The sequence below is a fragment of the Thermothielavioides terrestris genome, chromosome 3 (assembly GCF_000226115.1).
Source record: "Thermothielavioides terrestris NRRL 8126 chromosome 3, complete sequence".
Classification (NCBI taxonomy): Eukaryota; Fungi; Ascomycota; class Sordariomycetes; order Sordariales; family Chaetomiaceae; genus Thermothielavioides; species Thermothielavioides terrestris.
Window position 1 is genome coordinate 3,213,418 of NC_016459.1, and position 13,209 is coordinate 3,226,626.

Below are 13,209 nucleotides of genomic sequence, written 5' to 3' on the forward strand. Positions count from 1 at the left end.
AGGACCCTGTCGATGACATGGATAACATGCAGGCTGCCGGCATATTAAGCACCCCGCGTGGTCGGTCTGGGGTAGCCATATGGCCGGGAAACTCTCCGGCGTGGGACGACAGGCTTTTGCCGCGAACTCAATGTCACCTCGGACCTGCTTGGCCATGGACGGTCGATCGACAACTGCGCCTCTCTTTTCCGCGGACGCCCCGGTGTGAAGGGATGCCAAGCGGGATACAACTTGGCATGATTGCAGTTGTTGGTACCATAAAAAAATGCCATAACGAGATGCCCGACAAGGGCGTGCGTCAGCGCGAGCTGGGGGTGTTAGCAGTGACATCGGCGCGAGGTAGTCAACGAAAGCTACACTACAAGGGAAGAAGATGTCTAGAAACAAAGGGCTTTGGAGAATGCGACGGAGTCCACAAACTCTCTTTTGGCTTTATATTAGAGTTGCAATGCACGTCTTCGGTGAGAGCAGTTTTTCCGCCTATGAGCTGCCAGGAACGATCAGAAACAAGGAACAAAATCGGAAGGGAAGGGGAATGCAACACATCCTGAGCGCTAGCCCCGCCGTCAACGGCCGGGCTCCCGTGGCTGCATTCGGCAGTCTCCGGTTGGCCGTGCCAATCGGGGCTCGAAATAGGGCCCGAGAGACCAAGGGCCAGCGGTTGATCAGCGATGGGCCGGGGCGAATACGGATGGACATTACCCGAACCGGTCCGTGTTCTCCAGACCATGCGAACTTGGGAACGGTCCTGGATGACCCAAAGTGCCAAGGCATGGCTTCCAGTGCTGCTTTTCAGCCGCCAGATGGACAGCGCTGGAACTCGTCTGCCCTGGGCAACGCACGGCGGCCACTCGCCCGGGAGGACCGCGTTCCATCCCCGGGTTGCAAAACGGAGCACGGGGGGCTTAGCGAGCGGAGAGCGTTCCAATCCGCCACAATACCCGGACGCAGAATGCTGCCTCGCTGCGGTGCTTCCGCCTGTGGGCGGGCTGACAGCAGCCAAGACTGGTTATTGCCGCCCGCTCAGGATGAATTCGAGCCATGGATAATCTCGTACGGAGAAGAGCCATGAGGCCGGAAGATGCTGTAGGCACCAGGGGCCGAGCCGCGCTCGGCGGCCCTCGTTGGGGTATAAAAGACGGTAGCGGCGAAGATCAGCACGATCCTGGACACCTGGCTCGCCGTGCTCAAGATCCCTTCCACATTCTGAAGGCAGCTCACAGCATCACAAAGCAGAAAAAATGGTCCACTTGGCCTCAGCCCTCCTGCTCGCGGGCGCGGCTTTCGCCGTGGCGGCGCCTGCCAACCAAATCTTTGAGCGGCAATCAAATTGCTCGACGGCCGACAGCTACCCGACGGTCAACGATTCCAAGCTCCCTGACCCCTTCACGACGTCGGCGGGCAAGAAGGTGACGACTAAGGCCGACTTCGAGTGCCGCAGGGCCGAGATCAGCAAGATCATGCAGCAGTACGAGCTGGGCACGTACCCGCCGCCGCCGGACAAAGTCGAGGCGTCGCTGAGCGGCAACAGCATCACGGTGCAGGTGACGGTGGGCAGCAAGTCCATCTCGTTCTCGGCGTCCATCAGGAAGCCGTCCGGCAGCGGCCCGTTCCCGGCCATCATCGGCATCGGCGGCGCGTCCATCCCCATCCCGAGCAACGTGGCCAGCATCACGTTCAATAACGACGATTTCGCTGCGCAGGTGGGCAGCAGCTCGCGCGGCCAGGGCAAGTTCTACACCCTCTTCGGCAGCGGCCACTCGGCGGGCGCGCTGACGGCGTGGGCGTGGGGCGTGGACCGCTTGATCGACGGCCTGGAGCAGGTCGGCGCGTCGTCGGGCATCGACACGAAGCGGCTCGGCGTGACGGGCTGCTCGCGCAACGGCAAGGGCGCCTTCATCGTGGGTGCGCTCGTCGACCGCATCGCGCTCACGATCCCGCAGGAGTCGGGATCCGGCGGCGCCGCGTGCTGGCGCATCAGCGACGCGCAGAAGGCGGCGGGCGCCAACATCCAGACGGCGTCCGAGATCGTCGGCGAGAACGTGTGGTTCTCCAAGAACTTCAACGCGTACGTCTCGGCCACCTCGACAATCCCGGAGGACCACCACCTCCTGGCGGCCTTGATCGTCCCGCGCGGGCTCTTCGTGATCGAGAACAACATCGACTGGCTCGGCCCCGTGTCGACGACGGGCTGCATGAGGGCCGGCCGCGTCATCTACAAGAGCTACGGCGTGCCCAACAACATGGGCTTCTCGCTCGTCGGCAACCACAACCACTGCCAGTTCCCCAGCAGCCAGAGCGCCGACCTCAACGCGTACATCAACTACTTCCTGCTCAACGGCAGCACCGACCCCGGCGCCGTCGAGAAGAGCAGCAGTTCGGTCGATCTGAACAGCTGGGCGCCGTGGGCCGCAAGCGCCCCGACGCTGTCGTAATCCGGAAGCGGCTGGTTATCCGGTCAGGTGGAGCTGGAGCTTAGCTAGTGAGAGAGGGGGAAGGGAGAGGGGAATGCCCGACAAGCGGGGTATCCGGGCTGCGGTCTCCGTTCGTCAATGGTCGACCTGAGTTGGCACTGATCGATGGGCCGAGGGCCCGAGGTTATCATGTAAACACTCCGAGGAAAACATGCTGTATATCAACCTGTTCTTCCTTTTGGCGCGGAACCGGCATCGCAGCAGGCTCTCTCTGCTGCGTGCCATGTGCACAGGCACCTCAGTAGTTTCAAGTTGCCAGCAAAGCGCACCGCGGGAATCAATGGCCTGACAGAGATCAATCAATCAGCGGCCCAGAGTATTGGGGACCGGGCTGCGGAGATGATCTCGCATAATTCGACCCCTCGAGCCTCTCAAGCGCAGAGAAAGCGTGCCGTGAGTTATCGCGAGGACGGGAGTATCGGCATCTGCTGCAGGTGGTGCAGGAGTGCGGTTGGTCGGCTGCAGAAATGTGATCTTGACAAAACCGCAAGTGGGGGAGGCCGCGGCGAGGGTTATGGCTAAAGAGGTCCCGCCAAGACTAATTTCGGAGACTGCCGCTTACAAGTATTTACAATCGCCACGGGGTGAGCGGGGCCACGACAGGGCCACGACGGGCCGCGACGACTTCGAGCAACATCAACAACGAACAATCGCAAAGACTCGCAACAACAACTTTACAATACCTCAACCAAATCGAAAAAAAAAGAAAACGAGAATAACCCGTACCCTAACTATAACCCCTATCCTAACTATAACCTAAACCCTAACCAGTGGGGGGCTGGCGCCGCCCCCCGTACCCCCGGCGAACTAACCGCCTGGCGATAGTGTAAACGCCTTGGCGATAGTGAAAACGCCTTGGCGATAGTGAAAACGCCTTGGCGATCGGGGCTGCGTAATAACGTTGTAAAAACATTGCCGACAATTGGCCGAAATTAGTCTTGGCGGGACCTCTTTAGCCATCAGCCGCGGGGAGTCATTGGCTTGAGTGTCCCACCGGTGCAGGCAGCAAGGACCGGGCAAACAAAATCTCATTGGCTAAGTCGCCAGGCGGGGCCGGCAATAGTCGGGGGTAAAACTAGCTTGTGGGGAACGAACTCGGAAATAGACTCGAAGCTCACTGCTGGCAAGTCCGACGGCAAAGGAACGCTGCAGCATTCTTTCAGTTTCACGCAACAGCCAAGCCTCGGGGTCCCGGGGTGTCCGGTGCATCTCAATCTGCGCACGCAGCAAGTGGTAACCTCGGGTGCATTGCATATTCGAAGATGGCAGTATTTACTCCGTATTCAAACCTGCTGGCTCGAACACGCGGCGCGGACCTCTGCACGCATTCTCGCATTGTCGACAGAATGGCGACGAGCGCACAATTCAAGTCGTGGGGTTGCGCTTGCCGATAGCCCCCGACTCGTCTCGCCCCTGCTACGTTGCGCTGCGGACGGGACCGTATGCAGATCCCGCATATCCGTGGATGCCAGTCCCTCCTCCGCCGGCTTGGTCCAGCGAGATAGGGCACGAGATGGGGCATCCTCTAGCCGCACCGGGTTGTGGGCTCCGTTGGCGCTCTGTCGTTGGCTCCATCGCAAAATCCATCGACCGCGGAGATAACTTGGCCGCGAAATTCTGCTGTGAGAACTAAATGGTTCTTTCCCTTCAGCTCCCCAGCTTTTCCGCCCACCACCAACTTCCTCCAGATTGGGGGTGCTGCCGCCGTCTCCACCTGGCCGAAGTGGCGCACCTCCTTGCGCCTTCTCGTCAACCCGAAACCCCCTCTGTTGATGAGACACACCTGGTCTGTGGTTCTGCCGACGTATACGACTCTCGAAGGATTATTCAGACTCGGGTCACCACCCGGGAGATGATGGCCGGGTTTCAAGACAACCCGCCCCCGGCCATGGATCCCCGTCTCGGCGATGGTCCGAATGCCGTGCCGCCTCGGCTTCCATCAGTCCAACCGTCGCAAGACACCACGCAAACGCCAACGTACGCCGGGCCCGACGACACCACCGAAATCACGACCCTCTACCTGACCTTTGCCACCGCGCTACCGACAGCAAACACCACCATCCGCCACCCCTCGAAGCCGCAGCCACGACCGGACGACTGCCCGCCCCCGCCTCCGGATCTAACCCCATACGCCAACCCGCAAACCTGGCCCGACTCGCGCAAGTATGCCATGCTCACGCTCTCCTGCATCGCCACCTGGCTCACCGCCTACACGGCGGGCTCCTACTCGCCGCCGCAGCACCTGATCCAGGCGGCCCTGGGCCCGCCGCACCCCTCGCTCGAGGCCGTGCTGACGGGGATAACAACCTTCTGCCTCGGCTTCGCCTTCGCGCCCATGGTCCTGGCCCCGCTGTCCGAGATGAACGGCCGCTACCTGGTGTTCGTCGTGGCCGGCACCGTCTACGCCGTGTTCCAGGCCGTCTGCGGCGCCGTCGACACGCTGGCCGGCATGCTCATCGCGCGGTTTCTGGTGGGCGTCGGCGGGTCCGTCTTCAGCACCATGGTCGGCGGCGTGATTGCGGATATGTGGGATGCCAAGGGCCGGAATTTGCCCATGGCTTTCTTTAGCGGGAGCGTGTTGGCTGGGACCGGGATGGGCCCGCTGGTTGCGGCCGTCATGGCGCAGCGCATGCAGGATGGGAGCAGGTGGAAGTGGATCTTCTGGCATCAGGTTCTGATGAGCGGCGTGTTGATGGTCGCCCTGGTGGTGTTCTTCAAGGAGAGTCGCGGGTCGGTGTTGCTGTCGAGGAAGGCGAAGGCGTTGAATAAGTGGTATGAGAAGCTGGAAAAGCAGGGTTATTTTGGAGTGTGGGATGCCGAAGTCACTGGGGAGGGGAGTCCAAGTGCGGCCTTGTTTGAGGGTGATGTTGCGGAAAAGAAGTCGATCACGGAGTGTGGGCAAACACAAACGACTATGGGGCTCAGACGCATCCGTTGGCTGGTCAAGGAGGATGAGGAGCGAGCTTCGCTCGGCCAGATGATCGCCATTTCGGTCTCACGGCCCTTTCACCTGTTGTTTACGGAGCCGGTCGTCTTCTTCTTCTCCCTGTGGGTGGCGTTCGCCTGGGGCGTCCTCTACCTCACCTTCGGCTCAATCCCGCTCGTCTTCCAGCTCGTCTACGGCTGGTCGCTCGAGCAAGCCGGCTACGTGTTCACCTCGCTGATCGTCGGCGCCGTCCTCGCCACCTCCATCGGCATCTGGCAAGAACAAATCCTGCGCCATCCCAAATGGGCAAACCCCAGCGCTGAACCTTCCAGCGGGGGCGACACATCCGACAGCTCAAGCAGCAAACCCTGCTCTGCTCGGGTCATCTCTTCCTCCAGCTCTGACCGCATCTGGGCCTTTCTCCGCCGCCACTTCCCCGCCTCGGCCCCCGAATCTCGCCTCTACTTCACCTGCCTGACCAGCACGCTGCTCCCGATCGGCCTCTTCATCTTCGGCTTCACCGCCCGCGCCGACACGCACTGGATTGCGCCCGCCATCGGCCTGGTCTGCGCCACCATGGGCATCCTGCTCATCTACCTGGCCGTGTTCAACTACTTCGCCGATACCTACCACGTATACGCGTCGTCGGCGCTGGCGGCGCAGTCGTTCTGCCGGAATGTGCTCGGCGGGGCGTTCCCGCTCGTCACGAGCCCGCTGTTCAAGAACCTGGGGGAGGCGAGGGCGGGCGGGTTGCTGGGCGGTATTGCGACGGCGTTGACGGTCGTGCCGTGGGTGTTGGTCTTCTTTGGGGAGAGGATCAGAGCAAGGAGTGCGTTTGCTAGAGTGAGTTCGTTGTTTTCCCTGCTTGAAGTGGACGGTTGGTGCTAACGCTGGTCTAGCAACTGGAGAAGGCGTGAAGGGGAGAGAAAAGGAGGGGTTTGCCCATCAGGAACCTGAACTGATGATGCATACAGGACAGGATACCCACATTTTGCATCCTTTTTCAGGCTATAATTGTTCTATTACTACACAGCAGGAGCAACGAGAAGTGTCTGCGCGTCATGCTGCCATGTTGCCATGGATGCAACTCGTCCGCGATCTTAGGTTCAATCTACATCATCATCCTGTGTCCACGTCTCTCCGTTCAGGTTGATGCGCGATAAATTCCTCCTCGCCTCGGCTATTGCTTCCTCGTCCTCAAAGTCCTCGGTTTCCGGCTCCAACTCGAGTTCCGGTTCCGGCACGGGCAACTCCGCTTCTTTGAAGCCCTTCCCACCGGACGCCCGAATTAACGCTTCCCAGGCGGCAGGCTTTAGCGTGCCATCTTCGTTGATATCCTCGGCGAGATGCAGTGTGAACAGCACGACGAGGTAGACTTGTCCGGTTGAGCGGTTACGGAGGACGTATCTGAGCTGGTGTGAGCGCTTGCGGTGGTGCCTGGAGCGTGTAAGAGTTATCGGCGGCTGTTTTGCAAGGACTCAAAGCCCCCCGCCCCCAGGGAAATGTGAAAATGGTTAAACCACTGAAGGGAACACTGTTTGGGACGCACCTCAACCCTTGTCCATCCCAATACCTCATTATCGGCAGGTTAAACCCCGGCAGCCTCAACGCGAACTCGTTGAAGTCGATGTACGGGTTGAAGAAGTCGAGTCCGTAGGTCCGGCCGTATTCCCACACCCACCGCTCCTTGTTCTCCACCTTCAGCGCCCACTTCATCCTGGCCCTCGCGTCGTCGGGCACGCCCAGCGCCCTGCGCCAGGCCATCCCGGCCTCGTCCCCGCCCTCGTCGAACCACAGCCCGCCCTTGGCCTCGTCGTGCTCGCCCTCGCCGACATGCACCGTGTTGAACGAGCTCAGCGCGGGGCCGTACAGGTACGGCATGTCGGCGTACGGATCGCCCTCCAGCCCCGGGTCAATCCACCACTTGACGATGTTCATGGCCGTGCCGAACCCCGGGGGCAGCCGGTCGCGGATCGGATGGTCGAAATCGTTGCCGAACTGCAGGTCCGTGCCCGAGACGCCGGCCGGTTGTTGCGCACCCTCGCCCTCGCTCTCGTCATCGTCAACATCATTTTGCCCCTGCTCTCCTTCTCTTCCCTCTATCTCCTCCTCCATCTCCTCCTCCATCTCCTCCTCCATCTCCTCCTCCAACTCCTGCTCCCGCCCTTCCCGGACCCCATCCTCACCCAGGGCCTCCCCATGCCCCACCAACCCCTGGTCCCCTGCAGAACCCGACCCAGCACCGGGCGGCGCCCGCAGCCGGAACCGCACGGCAACGCTGTACTGGTCGCCGTTGCCAGCGTGGGGCTCCATCGCGAAGTAGGGCGAGCTGGGCGGCGCGCCGCGCGGCAGGCCGCGGTAGTTCTGCACGCGCACGTTGAGCTCGGCGTCGACCAGCGCGCTGGCGACGCGCACGACCGCGGGCGAGTTGACGGGCACCTCGACGTGGGAGGCGACGTCGTACCCCGGGCCAGCGGTGACGCGGATGAGGTACTTCTCTGCCATGGGGGGTTTCTTTCTTTTTTCTCTGGGTGATGACTGGATGAAGTAGATTGCAGCCTTAAAAAAAGGGAATGACGGTTTCTTGATGTGGTGTTGTTGGAGTTTCGGTCCAGGACGGGGTGCTTGTCAGGGAAAATTCTTAAGGTAGCTATCAAACTCCCAGTTGCGTCAGCGAAGGACAGAGACACGCTGGAATAGAAAGCATTTGGCTTTTATCTTGGGCGTGTTGTTTCTCGCTTCCGTTGTTGTTGTTGTCGCCTTCCCTCTCGGCACAGGTGAACACCGATGACGTCGTTGTGGTTATGGCCCACCATTACAAGCATTCCAGGGTCCAGGGCCCTTCGCTGCCCATCATTCAGGTGGGCCAGAAGCGGCAACTCCACCTGTTGCACTTGGCGTGCAACGGGCGCCTTACCTTGGTCAGGGGCCGGCCCCAAATTACCCATACACCAAGGCTGACGAACACGGCTCCAATGTGCCACAGTGAGCTCACCGTCGGTCTATTCCACGACCCCGGCCTGTTTACAGATTTACAAACAGTATTATACACCCAGCACTTCCCTGGACGAGGAGGGTATGTTTACTCCTCCTCGTCCGCATCGGTGAAGTACTCAAAGTCACCCGGAGCCGGTGCCTCCTCATCGCCCTCGTTATCTTCGTCCACTGCTGTCAACACGCCGGCGGCGGCGGCAGCCCCGCTACCACTACCGCCGTCTCCCGCTGCTCGCCTGCCCTCAGAAACGGCACGATTCGAAGCACCCGTGTCCAGCTGGGATTCCCGCGTCAGCGATAACAGCTCGTTGATGTCCTGGATGGAGCTGCCGCCTCTCGCCGCCGACCAGTTGTTAAGCAGCGACCGCGCAGCGTCGCGGGGTGTAGTCCTGGCGCCCGCAGCGCCACTAGAAGCACCGGCCACGGGAGCACGCTCGGTCGTCACCTTCTTGAGCTTCTCCTCAATCAGCACCTTGGGCTCGCCGGGCTGCGTGTCGTGCAGGAGAATAGGACCGCCAGTCGGCTGCGACACTGTCAGCACCATGAAAGCAACGCACGGGGCCATGGTTGGGCTTTACCTTCTTGACCGGCTTGTACCGTCCGGCCGGGAAGCTGAGGTATTTGAGCTGGCCGGGGAGAACGCGCGACATGTTCTCAATCTCGTACCCGACCTTTTCCTTCTCGGCCTTCTTCTTGGCGTCTTGGCTGGGCGAGCCTTCCTTTTCGGCGCCTGCATCATCTTCCTTCTTCTCCTTTGCCTCTTCCTCTTTGGGCTTCTTGTCATCGTCCACGTCCATCTTGTCGCCGGCAGGCGCCTGCGGCTTGTGCACGACAGGCGTGTCGACGTCCATGCTCTCGCGCCGCTGAGCGCGCTCCTTCTTCTGAGCACGGCGCTTCGCCTGCGCCGTGGTGGACAGGATGGCCGTGGTGACCAGGGCGGGCCCCTCCTCGACCTTGACCTCCTGCTCGGGGGGGTAGTCAAACAGGCTGGGACGCGTCGCGCAGTGGAACTTGATGCTGGGCATCTCGAGATCATGGTCGAGGCCGATGATGGATGTAGGCGCGAAGCTGAGGGACAGGAAGTGGGTGAACGGGAACCAGTACCAGTACTGGGTGAAGACGGCCATGCCGACAATGCCTGCCATATTGAGGTTGCCCGTCTGGGTCTGCAGACCGATCGTGCAGTTCCGGCCGCCAGCATCGAGGATCCCGAGGGCGAGGGCAGCACCGAACTTGGTCATGGCGTCCTCATGGCGGTCACCAACCACCTTTTTCAGCGTCTTCCGGATCGTCGTCACCTTGGGGTTCATGGCCTCGGTCTGCTGGATCATGATCATGGCCAGCGCAATGAGCGCGCCCTGGCGGACAAAGTCGGTCGGGTCCTTCATCATCGGCTCGAGCAAGTCGATGGCTTCATCCAGTCCGGTGCCGGCGCAGGCGATACCCAGGGCCATGGCGGAGCCGTACCGCACATGCGGGTTATACGACTCGGCCAGGAGCTCGACCATGCGCGGAACGCTACCCGGTTTCCGGAAGAGGATGAAACCCAGGCTCATGACGGCAATGCGGCGGACGTCGTCGTTCACGTCGCTCACGGCGGTATGCAGAAGCTTCCGGATAGCCTTGTTGCTTCCGGTGCCGCAGTAGGCCAGGGCGACAGTGAGAATGCCGCCGTAGCGCAGGGTCGGGTCGGGGTCGTTGAGAAGGCCCTCGATCATGCTGTCGGCGCCTTCTTGTCGCCCATACATGATGAGCGCCATGCCCAGAGCGCAGCCGCGGACGATCTTCTCGTGGTTCGTGTCGTGGGCGTACGTGAACATGGTCTCGAGAGCCTTGGCGTTCCCGGTCCCCAGCATGATCAAGCCGATAGCAAGACCGACAGCCTCGCCGTTCAGCGCGGAGTCTGCGAACAAGACCTTGGTGAGCTCCTCGTAGATCTGCTCGTCGCCACAGGCCATTCCGGCAATGCCGAGACCGAGCGCGCCGCCGTGCTGGATCACCTCCTCATCCGCGGCGTTGAACATGGTCCGGAGGTACTCCAGGGCGCCGGCGCCGTGGTTCGCATGGATCAAGCCGTATGCGTAAAGGGCGCCACCCTGGCTGAAGATGGAACCGCTCGAGACGCCGCCTTGCTTCGGGAGGTAGGGCTCAAGCAGCTTGCGCGACTGGCTGAGGTTGCCCCGGTGTATGACGCCCAAGGCAGCAGTAGCCGTGAACTTGGACCAGTTGACAGCCTTGCCCAGCCACTCCAAATTGTCCCTAAAGAACTTGTCGTGGGTCGTGCCGGCATTCATGAAGCCGTTGCAAAACGTCACAGCCGAGTGGAAGATGGAGTTGCGAGCCTCAAGGCTGTCCCGAACCTTGTTGAGGATGCTGAGATCGGTGTGGTTGTTGCGATAGAGGAACTCCAAATTCAGTTTGATCGTCGCGCTTCCGTCAAGGATGGACCGTACGTTACGGTATACCTTGGCCACCTCCTCCGGCAGCGTCTCTTGTGCGGCTGTCTCCGAAGAGTTCTCCTGGCCCGCGAGCAGAGGCTGGCTCTCGCCCGCTCCCTCGGCCGTTTGCTCCGATTCGGCCTTCTTCGGAGCAGCTTCGCCTGAAGGCAGGGACTTGATAACCTTGGCCAGAAACTCCTGGGTGCCGTTGTCATAGAGATCAAAGGCGATCTGGTACGCAATCGCCACGGCGTTGTTATCGCCCTTGGCAACCAGCTGCCGAAGGAGCGCGGAAGCCTCCTCGTCGGAGTCCAAGTAGACGACGCACTTGGCGATGGCGAAGTAATCGGGATGTGGGATATCGTTGAGGAGATCGAGAATGAGGCGCAGAATTTCGGTCCGCAGACCCCGCTCCTGCACGATATCCATACATATGCTGAGCGCATAGTCCATCAGCTCCTCGGCCGGGCCCTGGGTCCCTTCTTGTGCCTTGGTCGCCGAGCGCTTCCCATCCTCACTGGCTCGCTTGATAACCCTGCGGAGCACGTCCAGATTCTTCGCTTCCACCGCGATACCGACGACCTGCCGGTACTTGCCCTCATTCAGGCAGCTCTCAAACAGGCGTTCGATGGCGCTCTCCAGCGCGGACCACGTGCTGTCGTCCGTTATTTGGGCCACCGAGGCAGACCGCCCCTCCTTTGCGGGCTGGAAGCTGGGATCCAGGATTGTGTTGTCGACGGAGGCGCGAGAAAGCAACGACTTGGAGGGAAGAGTGGACTGGGAAAAGGGCGTGGTGGGCGAGATCAAGGCGGACCCGTCGAGCGAAGCGGGGCCGAAGGTGGTCGTAAGGGCGGGCAGCGCAACGTCGTTCTTGGACTGCTTCGGCGGAGTGTGGCGCGCCGAGGACACGGCGATGTACTGGTCGACGCATCTGGAGATGATGGTCTCCTCGAACTCGCCGGGCGCATCGAGCTTGAAGAGCGGGCCGGCCGCGAGCGCGAAGGTCATGCTCTCATTGTAGGCTTGCAGGTGGAAGTAGACCTTTGCGAGGACAAGGGCGGCAAGCTGGCGCTCCGGAAAGCTCTCGTCTTCGTACAAGGCCTCGCTGTACACTCGCGTCAGCCAACGACTCGAGGACGGCCAAGAGACAAAGAGGCAAGAGAAGGCTGGAGAACGTACATCTGACTCAACGCACCAGCGACCTCGGTCCAGACGGTGTCAATGTCATCGTTCAGGGTCTTGAGCGCAAACACCTTGAGCTCCGGCTCTTCATCAGCCAGAAAGCCCAGGACTCCTGTTGCTGAAACGAGGGCCGGCATCGTTGAGGCGATCGGGTGTGAGGACGATGGCGTGGGCGTCGGCAGATTGCGTCTGCGGGGTAAATGAAAAGCGCTCCGTATTCCGATGCGATCGAGATCAAATAGGGAACTTGATGGGGATGAAATCTGGGGTTGCGCAGCACGTTCGCTGAGCGAGGGGCTGCTGCAGTTTGGCGCTGGACAAGAATGGCGAACTGTTTAGGTTGGGAAGCTTAGTTGTTTCGCACCAGAGCGACGGCGGCCACGGTCCATGTCAGGAAGCTCCTGCACAGCTGGGCGTCAGGCTGTCCAATCAGGAATCAAGGGGGGTGATCGGTTCTTGGATTTTCCAGGCCCCGCCGGCTCGATGTGGCCCGTGCATGTGTGGCAGAAAACCGCGACATGAACATTGCCCAAATGGCTGGCTTGGCCGCCACAGAGAGCGGAAAGCGAGTCTACACAAATGAATTTGCAGATGCACGAATAACTAAGCAGTCCTCCAACTGGAGCACGCACCATCGCAAACTCTGTCAAATATTTCTCAATGACTTGATAGAAGCAATCTCTCTGAGTGCCCTTCAGCTCAGTTCCTACCGTTTATAGTTAGTATCTTCGTCATGCAGTTAGCGGAGAGCAGCAGCAGCCGGCAGTGGAAGGACAAGTTGGCTCGCTGGCCCCTTTGAGCCGCAGCTCCTGAGCCACTCTTTTGTATTCCGTTACGTACTCGCGTAACACTCGACGCCGAACCGGCACCGCCTCCGTAGTGTACGCCGCTGCGGCTTGGCTATCCTGAAGGTGCTGTAGTTTTGTATGGCTTTCCCGTGATTTATTGCTATCGCTTTAGAGGCCGTCCTCCACTGGGAAAGCAGCGCTTCCGGAGGCGGCCCTGGGCGGTCGCTGTTAAGCAGCGATATTGAGCACTCGGCAGCTGTAGCAGCCAAGCACATGCACGGGGCCCCCAGCAGAGGCCCGAAAGGAGAATCCACCCTGGCGCACACACCAGTCTTTTTAGTTCTGTCACTGCCATCGTTGGTCAAGCCGAACCACCGCGTCATGACGGTGGTCTCGCGTCTGCAGTA

The 13,209-nt window shown here is 60.7% G+C and overlaps 5 protein-coding genes across 5 annotated transcripts; 3 read left to right on the forward strand and 2 right to left on the reverse strand.

Annotated features, from left to right (window-relative positions):
• The first annotated feature begins 332 nt into the window (after positions 1–332).
• On the forward strand, positions 333–1,157 carry THITE_2117592 (uncharacterized protein). The gene has a single exon (XM_003654460.1). The coding sequence runs from the start codon at positions 449–451 to the stop codon at positions 1,070–1,072; it is 624 nt and encodes a 207-aa protein (XP_003654508.1). The 5' UTR covers positions 333–448; the 3' UTR covers positions 1,073–1,157.
• On the forward strand, positions 1,158–2,778 carry THITE_2117593 (carbohydrate esterase family 15 protein). The gene has a single exon (XM_003654461.1). It carries the CDS (start codon positions 1,242–1,244, stop codon positions 2,433–2,435), a length of 1,194 nt encoding a protein of 397 aa, XP_003654509.1. The 5' UTR covers positions 1,158–1,241; the 3' UTR covers positions 2,436–2,778.
• A 1,210-nt stretch (positions 2,779–3,988) lies between these two features.
• Positions 3,989–6,435, forward strand: THITE_2117595 (uncharacterized protein). The gene is made up of 2 exons (XM_003654462.1): positions 3,989–6,243; positions 6,300–6,435. The coding sequence occupies exons 1-2, from the start codon at positions 4,330–4,332 to the stop codon at positions 6,315–6,317; spliced, it is 1,932 nt and encodes a 643-aa protein (XP_003654510.1). The 5' UTR covers positions 3,989–4,329; the 3' UTR covers positions 6,318–6,435.
• A 71-nt stretch (positions 6,436–6,506) lies between these two features.
• Positions 6,507–7,905, reverse strand: THITE_51646 (uncharacterized protein; the record flags this gene model as incomplete). Its single annotated transcript, XM_003654463.1, has 3 exons — positions 6,507–6,837; positions 6,950–7,490; positions 7,644–7,905. 3 exons carry the CDS (start codon positions 7,903–7,905, stop codon positions 6,507–6,509), a joined length of 1,134 nt encoding a protein of 377 aa, XP_003654511.1.
• A 388-nt stretch (positions 7,906–8,293) lies between these two features.
• THITE_2117599 (uncharacterized protein) lies at positions 8,294–12,409 on the reverse strand. The gene is made up of 3 exons (XM_003654464.1): positions 12,012–12,409; positions 8,973–11,937; positions 8,294–8,917 (listed from the first exon to the last, which is right to left on the reverse strand). The coding sequence occupies exons 1-3, from the start codon at positions 12,149–12,151 to the stop codon at positions 8,483–8,485; spliced, it is 3,540 nt and encodes a 1,179-aa protein (XP_003654512.1). The 5' UTR covers positions 12,152–12,409; the 3' UTR covers positions 8,294–8,482.
• Positions 12,410–13,209: the final 800 nt, after the last annotated feature.